Source organism: Macaca fascicularis, chromosome 19 (assembly GCF_037993035.2).
Source record: "Macaca fascicularis isolate 582-1 chromosome 19, T2T-MFA8v1.1".
NCBI classification, from domain to species: domain Eukaryota; kingdom Metazoa; phylum Chordata; class Mammalia; order Primates; family Cercopithecidae; genus Macaca; species Macaca fascicularis.
In genome coordinates this window covers 41923420-41943262 of record NC_088393.1, presented here as the reverse complement: position 1 = coordinate 41943262, position 19843 = coordinate 41923420, and the positions used below count along the sequence as shown (strand labels likewise).

General features: G+C 41.2%; 1 protein-coding gene across 5 annotated transcripts; it reads right to left on the bottom strand.

Moving 5' to 3' along the window:
• Positions 1-697: 697 nt before the first annotated feature.
• ZNF302 (zinc finger protein 302) lies at positions 698-10205 on the bottom strand. Of its 5 annotated transcripts, none has more exons than XM_065536428.2 (5): positions 10023-10205; positions 9046-9122; positions 4931-5051; positions 4578-4676; positions 698-3620 (listed from the first exon to the last, which is right to left on the bottom strand). In XM_065536428.2, the coding sequence occupies exons 2-5, from the start codon at positions 9052-9054 to the stop codon at positions 2635-2637; spliced, it is 1215 nt and encodes a 404-aa protein (XP_065392500.1). In that variant the 5' UTR covers positions 9055-9122; positions 10023-10205; the 3' UTR covers positions 698-2634. The 5 variants fall into 5 exon arrangements, with proteins under 5 accessions (XP_065392500.1, XP_065392501.1, XP_073879210.1 ...); XM_065536429.2 differs by having other exon boundaries at positions 4590-4676; XM_074023109.1 differs by having other exon boundaries at positions 4578-4673.
• Between the last annotated feature and the right edge of the window lie 9638 nt (positions 10206-19843).

Below are 19843 nucleotides of genomic sequence, written 5' to 3'. Positions count from 1 at the left end.
ACTGCAATTTGTTTAAAGACTGACTCTCCGTCAGCAGCAAAGAATTAAGCTCCCAGGAAGTACTCAGTGATATGTGCCTTGCTTCTTTCTAGGTGTTTATCAACAACTGAGCTCTAATCACATCTGACTGGCCCAAGGCTAACAAGGAAACTCTGACTTTCCAGGCATCGGTGACCTTCATTGACAGGCTGTAACTTCAATTCAGAAGAGTGAAGGCAGTGGCACCTAGTCCATGGGACGCTGTACTCACAGATGCTGCTGAAGACCTGTAGTGTTCTGGTCTCAGTGGGTAAAACCTCCCCTTTCCTCCATGTGGAAGCCTGATGCCTCCTTCACTCAGCCCATTTCCCAACTCTGTAGGGCACCCTCCTTCCTTCTCACAGACTTGTTGAATTCTCATCTTATCTCCTACCTGGTCTCTTTGTTTCTCCTCAGGTTATTTTAGGCAAGAAACATTCCCTCAAAATGGCTCAGATACTAAAGGATTTGTTGGAAGGAAACGGGGGTGTTTTGTAAGAGCTCTCCCCCAAAAATGTGAAACAGTAAACACATAAGAGCAACAAGTGATTAGATGTGACATCTGAGACCACAATGTTGAAGCAACCATGAGGATATGATGAAGATAAAATCAATAGCTAATACTTATTGAACGCTATTGAGAGGCCATTGTTGTAAACATTGTGCATCAATTAACTCATTTAATTTTCACAATGCTGTGAAATAGCTTTATTACCATTTTACAGATGGAGAAACTGAGGCATGACACAGTGAAGAAGTTGGTCCAAGGTCACACAAAGCCAGTATACATGCAACTTGGATTTAAACACAGGTAACAAGACTCCAAAGCTTAACGCTCTTCACACACACACACACACACACACACACACACACACACACACACACCCCCACCCCTCGGAGCTCTTAAAGAGTATGAAGTGCTTATCTATTAGGTCCACAGAAGATACTCAAGGAATGGTTAATAGGTATGACTGAGAAAATAATATGTTGTCAGTGACATCATAACATTATAATTATATTCTGGACAGTGTTAGTGGCCCCTAAGAATGTGTGAAAAATGCAAATTCAAATCAACTCATACAAGAATTCTAGGATTGAGGCTTAGCAATCTGTGCTTTAACAAGTCCTTCCAGTGATTTTGACACACCACTACAGCTCAGAACTACTGGATTCCTATATCCCATCCCTGTGTAATACACATGAGTGATGCTCAGTAAATTTTCTTGAAATGTATTAATTAAGCCTACTGGAAATGGACTCTGAATAATCCTCACCAAAATACTGCTATTCTTAGTATAAAGAGCAGGCCATTTTTCTCGAAGTTTGCTGGTCTCCCACTAAAAACTATACTAAGGCTAATCTTAGTGAATTTTTTTTGCCAGAAACAGTCACAGAGAAAGACTTCATGATATACAAAATGATCTTATTAGATACCAAACTTTTATTAACACCATTTTATTTCTTTTGCAGCTTTAATTTTTAACATTATAATATTTACTGGCTCCTCTGGGTGACTAAATATCTTCACATGCCTACTAGCTAAAAAGAATTTCTAAGTAGAACCCAACTGAAACTGCAAGCTACTGCTCTAAGAAAGGCATACTTAATTATGTTTATTTGCTCTCCTATAGAATCCTGTTTACAAACAGCACCACTGCAGATTTACATGTAATTTCTAAATCCTTCAGGTTGCTCTACCATTCATCTTCTGATGTCTAGCAAGACAAACACTCTTAGTGAACACTTTGCTACATCTCTTATATGATGAGATTTCTCTCCAGTTTATTTCCTGTAGAATAAGGAATGCACTTGGAACTGAAGAATTCCTTCAATTTCTAAATTTTCCACATTCATACAACCTTTTTCCTGTAGGAGTTTGTAGGAGATTCCTATCGCCTATAGTCTTTCCCACATTTGCTACATGTACACAGTTTTTTCCTAGTGTGAGTATACTTATGTCAATTAAGGGATTAATACTGACAAAGGCTTTCCCACATTTATTGACTTCATATGATTTCTCTACAGTATAAACTCTGATAAAAATGTCTGCATCATTGCTAAAAGTCTCCCATATTCACCACATTCATACAACTTTTCCCCAGTATAAACTTTTTCTGATGTTAAATAAGGGAGGATCTATGAAGTTTACCATGATAAACACTGCTTCAAATAGTTTCTCTTTTGTAAGATTTCTCACATGTACAGTGATTCATATGATCTAAAGGCTTTTCCACACTTACCATATTATTGGGTTTCTCTCCATTATGTACTCTTTGATGGGCAGTAAGATTTGAGCCTTTGCTAAAAGCTTTTCCACACTCATTACATTTATATGGCTTTTCTCCAGTATGAATTCTGATGTATAAACTCTGTATGAACTGATAATAGTGAAATTTATTGATGCAGTTCAATAAGGTTTGAACTACAGCTGAAGGTCTTCCTACATTTAATACATTCGTAAGGTTTCTCTCCAGTATGAATTCTGTGATGTTGAAGCAGGGATGACCTATGACTGAAGGTTTTCCCACATATACTGCATTCATAGGGTTTCAATCTAAAGTGATTTCTCAAATGCATATTCAGTGATTCAAGCTGGTTGAAGGATTTCCTGCATTTCTAAACTTCAAAAGGATTTTCTTCAGTATGAATACTCTGATGTTGAACAAGAAATGACAGGCTACTAAAGACTTTGAGACATTTGTTGCATTCAAACTTTTTCTTTATACTGTGAATTCTTTGATGTTGAGTAAGGTGTGAGCTACAGCAGAAAGCTTTCCCACATTCTCTACATTCATAAGGTTTCTCTCCAGTATGGCTTTTCTGATGATGAATGAGAGATGAACTATGAATGAAGGCCTTTCCACATATACGACACTCATAGCGTTTTTCTTGCGTATGAATTCTTAGATGCTGAATGAGAAGGGACACACGACTAAAAGACTTTCCACAGTTCATACATTCGTATGGTTTCTCTCCAGTGTGAGTGCTCTGATGGTTAGTAAGTGATGAGCCATGGCTAAAGGCCTTCCCACATTCAACACATTTGTAAGGTTTCTCTCCACTATGACTTATCTGATGCCGTGTAAGGGATGAGCCATGGCTAAAAGTCTTCCCACATTCACGACATTCATACGGCTTCTCTCCTGTATGAATTCTCCAATGGCGATTGAGGATTGACTGTTTGCCAAAGGCTTTCCCACATTCACTGCATGTATAGATTTTAGCTCTATTACAAGTCTGGGGAAGGATAAGAGATTTGCTCTGGTTGAAGGCTGCCCCACTTTTATTAGAATTCAAAAGCTTCTTTCCACCATTGATTCTCTCATTTTTTATAACTGACTTTTTTGATACATTCTTCTTTAATATATCATATTTATGTGAATTTCCTTCAGCAGAATTGTTTTGTGGTTCGGAAAGAGTAGACCTTGAATGAAAGGTGCTCCTAAATTTGTTGCATTCTATATATTCCAAATTCTTATTAGAATTTGGGAATTCAAAACGTCGTTTTACAACTTTTTCTATTGTTACTGTTTGGGGTGAATCTTCATCGTAAATATCCTTCTTTGTTGATAATTCCTTGTTTTCCCATCTTGATTCCCAATCTGAAATATATCAAGAAAGCAAAGCACTGCTTTTTTTTTTTTTTCCACTTCTTGAAGAAAACTTCTACAGTGTAATTAGGAGAAATGGATAAGAAATGAAGCCCCCAGAAAACACATAGCTCTGACAACTCAAAATATTTCAGTGACTTCTGAACAATGCTCAAATGGAGCAGAGAATAGAAAGTTCACAGAAGTAGGAACAGAGTGTGATAAAGGAAATGGGTAAACTATACAAAATGGATAAAATAGTATTGAAAAAAAGGAAACTATCAGAAATAAGATGTAGAAGGCATTCTTGGATTACAAATCATCTTTTTGTGCCTATATTCATGTGGGAAAGATTGCATTTTGTCTCATAGCCTTTTTCTCCAACCTTCCATTAATCTCAATTTGCTGCCAGATTATCAAGCTTAAAATACAGAATTGATACTACTACATTAAACAATTGCAGTAAAAACAAAGTAATCTAAATGTTCTTTATAGCTGACAAAGATTTAGGCTTTCTGAGGTTATGAAGAAACTGTGTGAATCATATTATTTCTTGAACATTAGAAAATATTATTCCTAGAAACATATTTATATGTCCCTTACTTCCTCTAATATGTTCATATTTCACCTACAAATTTAGAAAAGTGATTTTCCATCTAATAGACAGCTTTTCTTAGCTTAAAACTATTAGTATATTTTGCTTAAGTAGAATTAAGAAAGAATAAATTGTCTTACTTTGTCATGAATATAGTAACAATTTTAATTATCTCTAACCTTGATTAGATGACATGAGTGATACAGATAATAATTTTAGAGGGAGAAGTAATTGTTTTGAAAATATAAGCTAAATATCCCTCAATTTTTCATTTCTATTTGAGATCTTTGAAGACAGTATCCGTAAAATACCTCCACACTCACTATAAACATCTTTTAACAAAAACTTCCTTAGTCTCGTTCACCATGACTCACCTGGAATCATACCTTTTGACAGTTTTTTCTCCACCATCCAGGGCTCTTTTCCATCCTCCAATAACATGATCACATATGGCTTAGTTATGGAAAGACCTGCTTACAGGAAGAAAATAGAATTGTTTAAGCTGTGGTCCTCTATTATGAGAGGCCATCACAAGAAGGACCACAAGAAGGGATGAAGGGTGTTCATTGAAATGGAAAGATAAGCTTCAGGCAGGGCACAACAGAGCTGCACATTTCTTTGGGCACATGCTACAGAAATTCAGCCATTTACTTAGGAGGCTCTCCAGCAATTCAGAGTGACAAAAGAAAGGTGTCCCCTACTGGAGTGGAAGGGGTGATATCCTTACCTACAGAGACCAGGTTCTCATAATTCTGGACCATCACATCCTTGTATAAGTCCCTCTGAGCAGAATCTAGCCATGCCCACTCTTCATGAGAGAAGTCTATAGCCACATCACTAAATGTCACCTGAAATAGCAAATATATTTAAGCTCAGTCATAGCCCAGGCCTCTTCTGTCACTAAAGAAGGGGTAAAATCAGCCTGCTTGTGGAAGAAATGAAACAAGATTCAGGAGTTGTGACAATGATTGGGAATGTGATCTCAGTTAAGTAATAACAGGACAGTTATGTAGTTGGAATTAACATACAATAAAGGGGACAGTTATGTAGTTAGAATTTTTACACAATAAGAATGAGAGACAAATATGATAGCTTCACTTCAGTAGAGTTAATTTTGTTAAAAGTTTAGAATTATATGAATTTTTAAAAGGCAACATTTGACATTTGACAGCACAAAGTATTTAGTTATATCTTTTAGAGCTAAGTGCTAGTAATTAAAAATAAGTAATTAAAATAAGTAAGTGAAAATAAGGCTAAAGTGATTGTCTCTCAAATGGGATACTCAGGAAGATTCACTAAAGCTCACAAAAAATGGGTTCAGAAAAAAAGACATCTTTATATTAAAGACTGATAAGACATATGGTTTGATTGTATTCCCTAAAAAAGCATATATTGAACTAATCGCCATTCTAATAGTATTGAGAGGTGAGACCTTTAGGAGATGATTGGCCTTGAGGACTCTGTCCTCATGAATGGATTAATGTCATCATTAGGGGAGAGGGTTCCTTATTTTAAAAAATGAGTTCAGGCCCCTCTTTGCCTCTCTCTCTTCTCTTTGCCCATCCACCATAAAATGACACAGCAAGAAGGCCTTTGCCAGATGTCTGCCCCTTAGTCTTGGACTTCCCAGGCACCAAAACCATGAGAAGTCAATTTTCATTATTTATAAACTACTCAGTCTGGGGTATTCTGTTACAGCAGCACAAACAGACTAAAATATACACACAACTGATTCATAAACAAAAAACAAAAATATATTTATGGTGTATACTTAAACTGAGTACTGACAAACATTTAATAATTGAAATATGAGACTCCTGGGTGAAAAGACTGAAGATGTCATAGATCAGGGGTCTACCGCCCGGTCACGGACTGGTACTGGTCTGTGGCTTTTAGGAATGGGGCAACACAGCAGGAGGTAAGTGGCAGGGAAGTGAGCATTACCACCGGAGCTCCGCCTGCTGTCAGATCAGCTCTGGCATAGATTCTTAGAGGAGCGCAATCTCTACTGTGAACTGCGCATGCAAGGGATCGAGGTTGCACACTCCTTATGTGAATCTAACTAACGCCTGATTATCTGACGTAGAACAGTTTCGTCCCCAAACCACTACCTCCACCACCTCCCACTTTCATGGAAAAATTGTTTTCCACAAAACTGATCCCTGGTGTCAAAAAGGTTGAGGACTCCTGCCATAGACAGTCCTTAAATAGGACCTGGAAGTAACAGAAAAAAACAAAAGAGCACATTTCAAAGAAAATATTCTAAAAAAAATGCTCACAGATGTACTTAGAAATTCTTCTCAATAGTACTCATTTCACAGTATTATTTAAAATAGTAAAACTTTAGAAGCTTAAATATTCAATAGTAGCTTATTGGCTAGTCAAATTACAATATGTGCAAAAAGTACATCCATTTAATACAGCATTATTACTGTCTGTGATCTGTAAAACAGACTGCTCTACTGTGGTTATTTTTTAGCTCTGAGAGTTCATTCAGTATTGTAGCACTTTATTTGGATATTTTGCATGCATGTTCACAAGTGACATGGGTCTTTGGTTTTAAAGCCAGAATTTACTTTTCTCAGGTTTGGGGAAAACAATTAAAATTCAAACCTCCTTCCAATGGCAGAAAATCCTCTCCACAAATGTAGAAACAAAAAGAAAACGGTTTTATTACTGAATAAGCATTAAATCAGACCTTGAGGCACTTCACAAGCAATCCACTATTGAGATTAAAAGGACAGGAAGAAATCTCATCTTATTATATAGGCAAGCAGATACAATCCAACACATATGTTTTCCAAATAAACAATAACTTATCCTCAAGTAAGATTTGACAGTTCAATTTGCTACACAAAATTTATTCTAAATTCACCTGTTAATTGGAGTTGCCACTGTGTTAGTTAATTGCCTATATCCCAAATAAAAATAACATTTCTCATATCTTTGACAAACCAGTCATTACAACTTAGAGCCAGAATGCTTCTTTCTTCCCCTTCAGTTGCCCGGGCAGCTTGAGATGTTCACTCATCTGAGCCCCCAAAAGAACATAGGATATCTATGCTAGCACTTATTTAAATTTCTTATGCTTTCTTACTTTTCTACCAGTGCTGCAATCTTCAACACAGGAGCCACTAGCCAACTTGGCTACAACATTTAAATTAATTAAAATGTAAAAATAAAATAATTAAATAAAATTTAAAATTCATTTCCTCTGTTGCTTAAGCTAAAATTCGAGTACTCAATAGTCACACAGGGCTGGTGGCTACCGTACTGACTAGTACACATGCAGAACACTTCCACCACTGCAGAAAGTTCTCTTAGACAATACTGCACTAGATCATGAAGTTCTGTGTGTCAGTGTACACTGAAATCCATGTATAACTTTTCCTAACAGGTACTTTGTAAGTGTTTAGAAGATGAACCAATGAATCGTTTTGGTATTAGCTCACTTTAGCCTTTCCTTTTTTTTTTTTTTTTTTTTAAGAGACAGGTTCTTGCCCTATCACCAAGCTGGAGTGCAGTGACATAATCATAGCTCACTACAGCCTCAACCCACAGGGCTCAAGAAATCTTCCCACTTCATCAGCCTCCCAAGTAGCTGGGACAACAGGCATGCACCACTACGCCAGTTTTTCAGTTCTAATTATCTAATTATTCCAGGAAAACAGACTTCACCCAACATGTACATCTGCTACTTACATCCCCTCCTGTGCAAGCTTCACCTTCCATGCCATGATTCTGCCCCACCAGTTCTTCATTACTCATCTTATTCACCCAACAATTACCTACTAATCTATTTGGTGCCAGGTAACACTCTGGGTACTGAAGCTATAGCAGTCAACAAAAAAGAAAAAACATTCCTCCCACCAGGAACAGACAATGAGCAGGTGCATATACTGAACATACAGTACATCAGCTAGTGAGTGACACGCGCCATGGAAAACAAAGCAGTGATGGAGGAGTGGAAGTGCTGGTCAAGGGAAGGTGACTGCAATTGCAAATAGGCGTTCAGGGAAGCTTTTCTGAGAAAGTAACCACGGAACAAATACATGAAGGAGATAAGAATGCAAGCTTATGCATATGTAGGGAAAGAATATTCCACGTGGATGGCACAGCAACTGGTGACAGTGGCTAGAGCTCAAAGGAATGAGGAGGCAGAGAAGGAAGGTGGGATCAGAGAGGTAATGGCCTAACTGTACAAATAGGTCACTGCAGAAGTGACTCAGTTAGAGCCACTGAAAAATTTTAGGTTGAAGAATAACAGGAATTTATATAACAATAGTATCACAGTAACAGTTGTACTGAGAATAGATTGATGCGGGTTAAGGGCAGATGCTGGGAATACAGCTAGGAGGCTACCCCAATAATCCAGGTGGCTCAGACTGGTGGTAGGGGTGGTGGTGGTGATGGGCTAGCTAATGGTTAGATGCTGTACACGGTGTATCGTTTAGATCCAACTAGAGGACCGGAATATTAGTTATAAATCAAAAGGAAGAATCAAGGATGACTCCAAACATCTCTTCACTTGAGACCACATGGTACAGTTTTGACAACCATAAACCAAATAACCTTACATTCCAAAGTTGCATTGTGAATTACAGTTTAAAAATTTTGGCAATCTAGAAAGTCTTCTAGCAGAAAACTGTAGAAAAGAGGAACACTGGGTGAAGAGAGCAATACCTTGGTGTTCTCTTGTGGGCTCCATCCTTCCTATAGTGAAAGGAACCATAGATCCAGTCCCTTAAATGGACTTGATTAGGTGGGAATAGGCAGAAGCAAAGCAAACACACAGAGGCCTCATGAAGTGTTTCAGGAAGACTTGGGGACACACCGACTTACCTGAGCCATTATTCTGCAATTTCCAGTAGCCAATAGAGTCCCCTTTCCAGGCTCTTATCTTACAGATGGGCAGTGTCCTGAGGGCACAGAAGGACAGGAAACAGTAGTCATGAAAAATAAGGCTGGCACCTGTGACACACCATAATGGAAAGGCACACTGGTAATCACTCTCCGGGGCGCCAGTGTCTCCCTGGGAACTAACAGGGTGTTTCTCTGCAAGGGCTAACCGTTTACCAGGTGCCACCTGCGGGGAAAATCAGTTATTCTGTATATAAAAGACTGATAAAACAACAATAATAACTATCAGCTTGTTCAATCTTCACCACTTTGCACGGTGGACATTCACATTATTCCAGATTTCTTTTTTCTTTTTGTCTCTTTTTTTTTGAGACGGAGTCCCGTTCTGTCGCCCAGGCTGGAGTACAATGGAGCGACCTCGGCTCACTGCAACCTCCGCCTCCCAGGTTCAAGCGATTCTCCTGCCTCAGCCTCCCGAAGAGCTGGGATTACACACACGTGCCACCACGCCCAGCTAATTTTTTTTTTTTTTTTTGTATTTTTAGTAGAGACGGGGTTTCGCCATGTTGGCCAGGCTGGTGCGGTGGCTTACGCCTTTAATCCCAGCACTTTGGGAGGCGGAGGCAGGCGGATCGCTTGAGGTCAGGAGTTCTAAACCGTATTTTTTTTTTTTAAATGAAGACAAAACTGAAATTCCGAGATACAGAACCTATTTGTTCAAGGTTACACAACTGAAAGCGCCGGCTTGATGACAACATAACCCCAAAACAACTGCGGCTGGCGTCTGCTCTCGCACCCACTTCGCTCTCACAACAGTGCCAAGAGGTCGGCGCCGTCATCACCCCGCGTTTACACGACTCGACACCAAGGGCAGGAAATGCCAAAGCCCGGGCCGGTGTCAAACCGCGGGGCGGACGCAAGGCCTGAGCCCCGCCGTCGTCCCCGGGACCCATACTTGCCGGAGTCCTCAGCATGGCCTCACCGTCCCCGCAGGCGCCCGGAGCTCGCGTCTCCGCAGACCTGACGCGCCGCGTAGCTGGTGAGCAGGTAACGGCCGCCGACCTCCGGGAACGACACTGCCCCAAACCGTTCCTTAGCTTGGAATCCGCCTCCAGCCCTGAGGTTATCGCGGGACTGACCTCGTGCACCCACGGCCAAACCACATTTCCCAGAATCCTCCGCGTGCGGGACACCTGTCCCCGGTGCCGCGAACCGCCGGCACCGGAAGACCACACTTCCCAAGGGTCTGTGCGGCTGCGCGGACCTTGTGCGCAGAGGGTAAACCGGTCACGGCTTCGTAAGAAGCTAAACCGCCTGGGGCTGTAGAGCCAGAGCCGGCCAGCTAGGACCACGCGCAGTGTCCTGGGGCACACAGTCGTCCTCTGGTGAACGATACACCTCGGAACCAAGGGACACCCTCTACTTGTAAGGGTCATGGCGCCTGGACCAAGAAATTACATTTCCCAGAAAACTCTGCAGCCGCGCCGAGGTCTTCCGGGTCATTCCTGCGCTCACACAAACGTTTCCCTCCGGGACGTGGGCAGCCCTTGCTGGTACCGCGGAAGTGCTCGCCTTTGCTAGCAAGGGGGCCCCTCTCATCCCAAAGCCTGCTGCTATGCAGTTCATCTTCAGAGCTCTTTTTGTTTTTTTGGCCCTCATATGCCCAAGACGATAGCTCACAAAACGCCCTGTGACCCGACTATCACGACTGTAGTTGCCAAGGACATTTCCTGGAAATGCAAGGGGACACGTATCTGTGACACCAATGACCGTTCTGACGCGCGTTACGCCCCCTGCAATTACTTAGAAATACTGAATTTGAGTGAGCGCTGGGAGGACGGAAACCATCCTGGGAGGAGTCACTCCTTCCGCAGCCATCAGCGCCTGACACCCCCTCTCCCCAGAAGTGCTTCTGAGGCCCTGACCTTGCCCGGCCCACCCAAAGGGGCAATGAACCTCTCTGTATGCAAGCCAGAGCAGTCTACTCCTTATGTGTATTTGGGTTGTTTACTTTCTTTTTAACACTTAAATGTCAATTGACTTATTTTTAAAATGATAAATAGTGTGGTTATAGACTTTTTTGTACTTAGTAAGTACTCACCTGCATGATCTTCGTGAAGTGGTGCTTGTTACCAGCAAGGGGTCCCGGTCCAGACCCCAAGAGAGGGTTCTTAGATCTCACACAAGAAAAATCCACGGGAGTCCACAGTGCAAAGACAAAGCAAGTGTATTAAGAAAGTAAAGAGGCCGGGCGCGGTGGCTCAAGCCTGTAATCCCAGCACTTTGGGAGGCCGAGACGGGCGGATCACGAGGTCAGGAGATCGAGACCATCCTGGCTAACACGGTGAAACCCCGTCTCTACTAAAAAATACAAAAAACTAGCCGGGCGAGGTGGCGGGCGCCTGTAGTCCCAGCTACTTGGGAGGCTGAGGCAGGAGAATGGCGGGAACCCGGGAGGCAGAGCTTGCAGTGAGCTGAGATCCGGCCACAGCACTCCAGCCTGGGCAACAGAGCGAGACTCCGTCTCAAGAAAAAAAAAAAAAAGAAAGTAAAGAAACAAAAGAATGGGTACTCCACTGTTGGAGCAGCAGCTTGGGCTGCTGGACTAAGGATAGTTATTGCTTGATGATATGCTAAGCAAGGGGTGGATTATTCATGAGTTTTCCAGGAAAGAGGTGGGAAATTTCCCGGAGCTGAGGGCTTCCTCACTTTTTAAATCATGCAGGGTAACTTCTGAACCTTACTATGGCATTTGTAAATTGTCATGGCACTGGTGAGAGTGTCTCTTAGCATGCTAATGCATATAATTAGCATATAACTGAGAGGTGAAGGCAGCTGGGCTTCTGGGTCAGGTGGGGACTTGGAGAACTGTTCTGTCTAGCTGAAGGATTGTAAATGCACCAATCAGCGCTCTGTGTCTAGCTAAAGGTTTGTAAACATACCAATCAGCACTCTGTAAAAATGCACCAATCAGAGCTCTGTGTCTAGCTAAATGTTTGTAAATACACCAATCAGCACTCTGTAAAAACGGACCAATCAGTACTCTGTAAAATAGACCAATCAGTGGGATGCAGGTGGGGCCAAATAAGGGAATTAAAAACTGGCCCCACCGGAGCCGGCAGCTGCAAGCCCCTGGTTTCCCCTTCCACAGTGTGGAGTGTTTTGTTCTTTTGCTCTTTGGGTCTGCACTATTTTTATTAGCTGTAACACCGCAAAGGTCTAGATGCAGCTTCACTCTTGAAGCCAGTGAGACCACCAACCCACTGGGAGGAATGAACAACTCCAGACGTGCCACCTTTATGAGCTGTAACAGTCACTGTGAAGGTCTGCAGCTTCACTCCTGACACCAGTGGGACCACAAACCCACCGGAAGGAACCCATTCTGGACACATAAGGAGCAGTGAGGACACCAAAGGTCAGTCTCCTCGCCATCTTGATTTTGGTGGGTTTTGGCTGGCTTCTTTACTGCAGCCTGTTTAACCAGCAAGGCCTTTATGACATGACATGTATCTTGTGCCGACCTCCAATGTTATCCTGTGACTTAGAATGTGGTAAGTGTCTGGGAAGTTGGTCTCAGCCTTATTTTACCCAGGCCGTATTCAAGATGGAGTTGCTCTGGTATAAACACCTCTGACACTTCTACCTTGGTGTGTCCTGTGGGTGTGGTGGTGAATTCCTATAGCAGCTACAGTTTTACAAAACACTGTGGCATCAGCTGGCTTCCTCTAAAGGCTTAGAGTATGTAATAAGGAAAGACTGGCTTGTGCAAAGTATATTCCCGTCTATGACTTTACTGTACAATGATGAATTGTTTTCCAAAGTTGTACCAATTTTCACTCCTACCAGAGTTTATGGTTATTTTGGTTGCCAACTCTTACTGCCAACACTCTCTTTGTGAAACTTTAAGTTTGATAATCTACTAGGTGTGAAATAGGAGGTGTGAAATAGTAACCCATTGTGGCTTAAAGTTGCTTTTTTTTTTTTTTTTTTTTGAGACAGAGTCTCGCTCTGTCACCCAAGCTGGAGTGCAGTGGCTGGATCTCAGCTCACTGCAAGCTCCGCCTCCTGGGTTCACGCCATTCTCCTACCTCAGCCTCCCGAGTAGCTGGGACTACAGGCACCGGCCACCATGCCCGGCTAATTTTTTGTATTTTTAGTAGAGACAGGGTTTCACCATGTTAGCCAGGATGGTCTCGATCTCCTGACCTCATGATCTGCCCGCCTCGGCCTCCCAAAGTGCTGGGATTATAGGCGTGAGCCACCGCACTTGGCTCGCTATTTCTATTTTCTAAGAGAATTTTAAATTTTTTTTTGAGACAGGGTCATGCTTTGTTATCTGGGCTGAAGTGCAGTGGTGCAGTCATGGCTCACTGTAGCCTCATCCTCCTGGGCTTAAGAAATCCTCCCACCTCAGCCTCCTGAGTAGCTGGGATTATAGGTAGGTACCACCACAGGTGGCTATTTTTTGTAATTTTTGTGGAGACAGGGTTTCGCCGTATTGCCCAACATGGTGTCAAACTCCTGGCTCAAGTGATCTGCCCACCTCGGCCTCCCAACGTGCTGGAACTATAGGTGTGAGCCACTGCACCCTCTGTGAAGGAATTTTTTAAATCAAGAAAAGATGAATTTTATAACATCTCACTTGCATTTAATGAAATATGCATACAGTTTTCCTTAGTCTCTGAATGTGTTAAATTACATCAAATAATTTTGTAATTTGAAACCTACCTTGCATTTCTGGTGTAAATCCTCCTTAGTCAGCATATAGTATTCTTTATATGTAATTTCATTCACTTTGCCAATATCTTGCATAGAACATTTTGTCTATGTCCTTGAGTGGTTGGATTTTGGTGTCAGGATGATACTAGCTCATTGTGAATTGGGGGATGTAGAGGTGATTTATATTTATTCCAACAGAGTTCGTCTTCATTCCATAGCCTGCTTTGTACCCCAGGACCTGACCTTTTCTGGATTTGCATCACTGGGCAACGTTGCCCTTTGGTTTTTTTCAGGGCTACAGTTTGGCAGTGGCTGCATTTCTCCTGTGACCTTGGCCTCTCCTGCAGTTACAGGTCTCACTGGATTGTAGAAATGGCTCCTTTTCCTTGCCTCTCATTAGATATGTTGCTCTCACTTGCCTTGGGTTTCTCACTTTTTAAATTGGTTTCCCTTAATTTTGCTCACAGCACAGCCATAAGCCTGTGAACCAGAAAGTATTTGAGAGAGGTCTCAATCAATTTAGAAAGTATTTTTCGAAGGCTAAGGATGTGCCCATGACATAGATTCAGGAGGTCCTGATGACATGTTCCCAAGGTGGTCAGAGAACAGCTTGCTTTTATACACTTTAGGGAGACATAATACATCAATCAATGCATGTAAGATTTATATTGGTTCCATCTGGAAGAGCAAGAGGACAACTTGAGGTGGGGTTGGTGGGGGCATCCAGGTCTTAGGTAGTTTTAAAATTTTTCTGATTGGCAATTGGTTCAAAGAGTTATTGTCAATAAAAAGGAATGCCTGGGTTGTGATAAGTGTTTGTGGAGACCAAGGTTTTATCCTGCAGACGAAGCCTCCAAGTGGCAGGCTTCAGAACGAACAGATTGTAAATGTTTCTTATCAGACTTAAGGTCTGTGTTGATGCTAAACCTTGGTCAGCTTTTCCTGAATTCCAAAAGGGAGATGGGTATAATGAGGCAGGTCTGACTCCTCCTTCCATCTTCACCTGAACTAGTTTTTCAGGTTAACTTTCGAATGCCCTTGGCCAAGAGGAGGGGTCCATTCAGATGTTTGGGGGCCTTAGGATTTTATTTTTAGTTTACAGCCATTCATTAAACTCTTGTCACATATCCTGTGTGAGTATGCCATTTCTTTCCTGCAGAGACACTGATTGGTACAGAGAATGTACCCTCATTGTTTATTCTTTGGAAGAATTTACATAAGATTGGAGTGGTGTAAGTGCCCGAAGGGTTCTTCCTGCCTGCTGCACACACAGATCAATTCAGGAAGACCATGGCATTGCAGAGTTTAATTGATGGGAGGCCGGCTATACCATGGGGGAGACAGAGTTATCATCAAAGTGATCTCATTGAAGGCCCAGAGGCTAGGCGTTTTTCAGAAACGCTTGGTGGGCTGGGGGCTAGGGTATGTGGAGTGCTGATTTGTTGGATTGGAGATGAGTTTGTAGAGAGTTGAGCTGTTTTGTTGCATGCAGTTCCTTCTGGGTGGGACCATAGAAACAGTTGGTGAATCCAGGTGGAGCCATTGGTGTTAGACATCCAAAAAAACCTGAAAAGATGTCTCAAAAGGCCTATCTCAGGTTCTAAAATAGTGATGGTATCTGCAAAAGTAACTGGAGAAGTTGGATATCTGTGACTTCCAGAATAATTGCTGGCAATTATTTACTATATTTGTTAAATTTAATTTTTTGTTTTAATAGCTTTATTAACATGTAATTGACATGTAACAAGTATGTTTATCTAAAGTGTATAATTTGTAACTTTTGTTTGTGTGTGTACTTTGGCCAAATTAAGGTTCCTCTATCCTCCTAGCCTGATGGTCTCTCATTAGCTTTACATAAACAGTTGAGTTTTGGGGAAGTTGCGCTTTAAATATTATCATTTAAAGTATTAAGTAAATGTTTCTTTTTAGTGTTTCTCTCTTCATTAACCTATTAAGTTGATTCTAATTTTATTTTAGGATCTTGTATATGTTTATTAAATTAGTTTTATTGAAATACAATAAAGCTATTGAAAATAGCTTTATCGAAGTATAATTTACATATAACTAGTATGTATATCTAAAGTACATATTTGTAACTTTTTTTAAAATTATACTTTAAGTTCTAGGGTACATGTGCACAACGTGCAGGTTTGTTACATATGTATACTTGTGCCATGTTGGTGTGCTGCACCCATCAACTCGTCAGCACCCATCAACTCGTCATTTACATCAGGTATAACTCCCAATGCCATCCCTCCCCCCTCCCCCCTCCCCACTCCCCATAAGAGGCCCCCTTCCAGAGTCCAAGTGATCTCATTGTTCAATTCCTACCTATGAGTGAGAACATGCGGTGTTTGGTTTTCTGTTCTTGTGGTAGTTTGCTGAGAATGATGGTTTCCAGCTGCATCCATGTCCCTACAAAGGACGCGAACTCATCCTTTTTGATGCCTGCATAGTATTCCAGGGTGTATATGTGCCACATTTTCTTAATCCAGTCTGTCACTGATGGACATTTGGGTTGATTCCAAGTCTTTGCTATTGTGAATAGTGCCGCAGTAAACACACGTGTGCATGTCTTTATAATAGCATGATTTATAATCCTTTAGGTATATACCCAGTAATGGGATGGCTGGGTCAAATAGTATTTCTGGTTCTAGATCCTTGAGGAATCGCCATACTGTTTTCCACAATGGTTGAACCAGTTTACAATCCCACCAACAGTGTAAAAGTGTCCCTGTTTCTCCACATGCTCTCCAGCACCTGTTGTTTCCTGACTTTTTAATGATTGCCATTCTAACTGGTGTGAGATGGTATCTCATTGTGGTTTTGATTTGCATTTCTCTGATGGCCAGTGATGACAAGCATTTTTTCATGTGCCTGTTGGCTGTATGCATGTCTTCTTTTGAGAAATGTCTATTCATATCCTTTGCCCACTTTTTGATGGAGTTGTTTGTTTTTTTCTTGTAAATTTGTTTGAGTTCTTTGTAGGTTCTGGATATTAGCCCTTTGTCAGATGAGTAGATTGTAAAAATTTTCTCCCATTCTGTAGGTTGCCTGTTCACTCTGATGGTAGTTTCTTTTGCTGTGCACAAGCTCTTTAGTTTAATTAGATCCCATTTGTCAATTATGGCTTTTGTTGCCGTTGCTTTTGGTGTTTTAGACATGAAGTCCTTGCCCATGCCTATGTCCTGAATGGTATTACCTAGGTTTTCTTCTAGGGTTTTTATGGCTTTAGATGTAACATTTAAGTCTCTAATCCATCTTGAATTAATTTTCGTATAAGGAGTAAGGAAAGGATCCAGTTTCAGCTTTCTACTTATGGCTAGCCAATTTTCCCAGCACCATTTAATAAATAGGGAATCCTTTCCCCATTTCTTGTTTTTCTCAGGTTTGTCAAAGATCAGATGGCTGTAGATGTGTGGTATTACTTCTGAGGGCTCTGTTCTGTTCCATTGGTCCATATCTCTGTTTTGGTACCAGTACCATGATTTTTTTTCTTTTCTTTTTTTTTTTTTTTTTTTTGAGACAGAGTCTCGCTCTGTCGCCCAGGCTGGAGTGCAGTGGCCAGATCTCAGCTCACTGCAAGCTCTACCTCCCAGGTTCACGCCATTCTCCTGCCTCAGCCTCTCGAGTAGCTGGGACTACAGGCGCCCGCCACCTCGCCAGGCTAGTTTTTTTTTGTATTTTTTAGTAGAGACGGGGTTTCACCGTGTTAGCCAGGATGGTCTCGATCTCCTGACCTCGTGATCCACCCGTCTCAGCCTCCTAAAGTGCTGGGATTACAGGCTTGAGCCACCGCGCCCGGCCATTTTTTTCTTTACCGTAGCCTTGTAGTACAGTTTGAAGTCAGGTAGCGTGATGCCTCCAGCTTTGTTCTTTTGACTTAGGATTGTCTTGGCAATGTGGGCTCTTTTTTGGTTCCATATGAACTTTAAAGCAGTTTTTTCCAGTTCTGTGAAGAAAGTAATTGGTAGCTTAATGGCGATGGCATTGAATCTATAAATTACCTTGGGCGGTATGGCCATTTTCACGATATTGATTCTTCCTATCCATGAGCATGGTATGTTCCTCCATTTGTTTGTGTCCTCTTTTATTTCACTGAGCAGTGGTTTGTAGTTCTCCTTGAAGAGGTCCATTACATCCCTTGTAAGTTGGATTCCTAGGTATTTTATTCTCTTTGAAGCAATTGTGAATGGAAGTTCATTCATGATTTGGCTCTCTGTTTGTCTGTTACTGGTGTATAAGAATGCTTGTGATTTTTGCACATTGATTTTGTATCCTGAGACTTTGCTGAAGCTGCTTATCAGCTTAAGGAGATTTTGGGCTGAGACAATGGGGTTTTCTAAATATACAATCATGTCATCTGCACACAGGGACAATTTGACTTCTTCTTTTCCTAACTGAATACCCTTGATTTCTTTCTCTTGCCTGATTGCCCTAGCCAGAACTTCCAACACTATGTTGAATAGGAGTGGTGAGAGAGGGCATCCCTGTCTTCTGCCAGTTTTCAAAAGGAATGCTTCCAGTTTTTGCCCATTCCGTATGATATTGGCTGTGGGTTTGTCATAAATAACTCTTATTATTTTGAGATATGTTCCATCAATACCAAATTTATTGAGACTTTTTAGCATGAAAGGCTGTTGAATTTTGTCAAAGGCCTTTTCTGTATCTATTGAGATAATCATGCGGTTTTTGTCTTTGGTTCTGTTTATATGCTGGATTACATTTATTGATTTGCATATGTTGAACCAGCCTTGCATCCCAGGGATGAAGCCCACTTGATCATGGTGGATAAGCTTTTTGATGTGCTGCTGGAAACGGTTTGCCAGTATTTTATTGAGGATTTTTGCATCGATGTTCATCAGGGATATTGGTCTAAAATTCTCTTTTTTCGTTGTGTCTCTGCCAGGCTTTGGTATCAGGATGATGTTGGCCTCATAAAATGAGTTAGGGACGATTCCCTCTTTTTCTATTGATTGGAATAATTTCAGAAGGAATGGTACCAGCTCCTCCTTGTACCTCCAGTAGAATTTGGCTGTGAATCCGTCTGGTCCTGGACTTTTTTTGGTTGGTAGGCTATTAACTATTGCCTCAATTTCAGAGCCTGCAATTGGTCTATTCAGGGATTCAACTTCTTCCTGGTTTAGTCTTCGGAGAGTGTAAGTGTCCAGGAAATTATCCATTTCTTCTAGGTTTTCTAGTTTATTTGTGTAGAGGTGTTTATAGTATTCTCTGATGGTAGTTTGTATTTCTGTGGGATCAGTGGTGATATCCCCTTTATCATTTTTTTTATTGCATCTGTTTGATTCTTGTCTCTTTTCTTCTTTATTAGTCTTGCTAGCAGTCTATCAATTTTGTTGAGCTTTTCAAAAAACCAGCTCCTGGATTCATAGATTTTTTGGAGGGTTTTTTGTGTCTCTATTTCCTTCAGTTCTGCTATGATCTTAGTTATTTCTTGCCTTCTGCTAGCTTTTGAATGTGTTTGCTCTTGCTTCTCTAGTTCTTTTAATTGTGATATTAGGGTGTCAATTTTAGATCTTTCCAGCTTTCTCTTGTGGGCATTTAGTGCCATAAATTTCCCTCTACACACTGCTTTAAATGTGTCCCAGAGATTCTGGTATGTTGTATCTTTGTTCTCATTGGTTTCAAAGAACATCTTTATTTCTGCCTTCATTTCGTTATGTACTCAGTAGTCATTCAGGAGCAGGTTGTTCAGTTTCCCTGTAGTTGAGTGGTTTTGATTGAGTTTCTTAGTCCTGAGTTCTAGTTTGATTGCACTGTGGTCTGAGAGACAGTTTGTTATAATTTCTGTTCTTTTACATTTGCTGAGGAGTGCTTTACTTCCAACTATGTGGTCAATTTTGGAATAAGTGTGATGTGGTGCTGAGAAGAATATATATTCTGTTGATTTGGGGTGGAGAGTTCTGTAGATGTCTGTTAGGTCCACTTGGTGCAGAGTTGAGTTCAGTTCCTGGATATCCTTGTTAACTTTATGTCGCGTTGATCTGTCTAATGTTGACAGTGGGGTGTTGAAGTCTCCCATTATTATTGTATGAGAGTC

Coding starts and splice junctions, on each gene's coding strand:
- ZNF302 (XM_074023110.1), bottom strand. CDS start 7,971: ATGAGTAATGAAGAACTGGTGGGGCAGAATCATGGCATGGAAGGTGAA. Junction 5,052..7,905: donor AAGCTTGCACAGGAGGGGAT/GTAAGTAGCAGA, acceptor TTGCTATTTCAG/GTGACATTTAGTGATGTGGC. Junction 4,674..4,930: donor TGAGAACCTGGTCTCTGTAG/GTAAGGATATCA, acceptor TCCTGTAAGCAG/GTCTTTCCATAACTAAGCCA.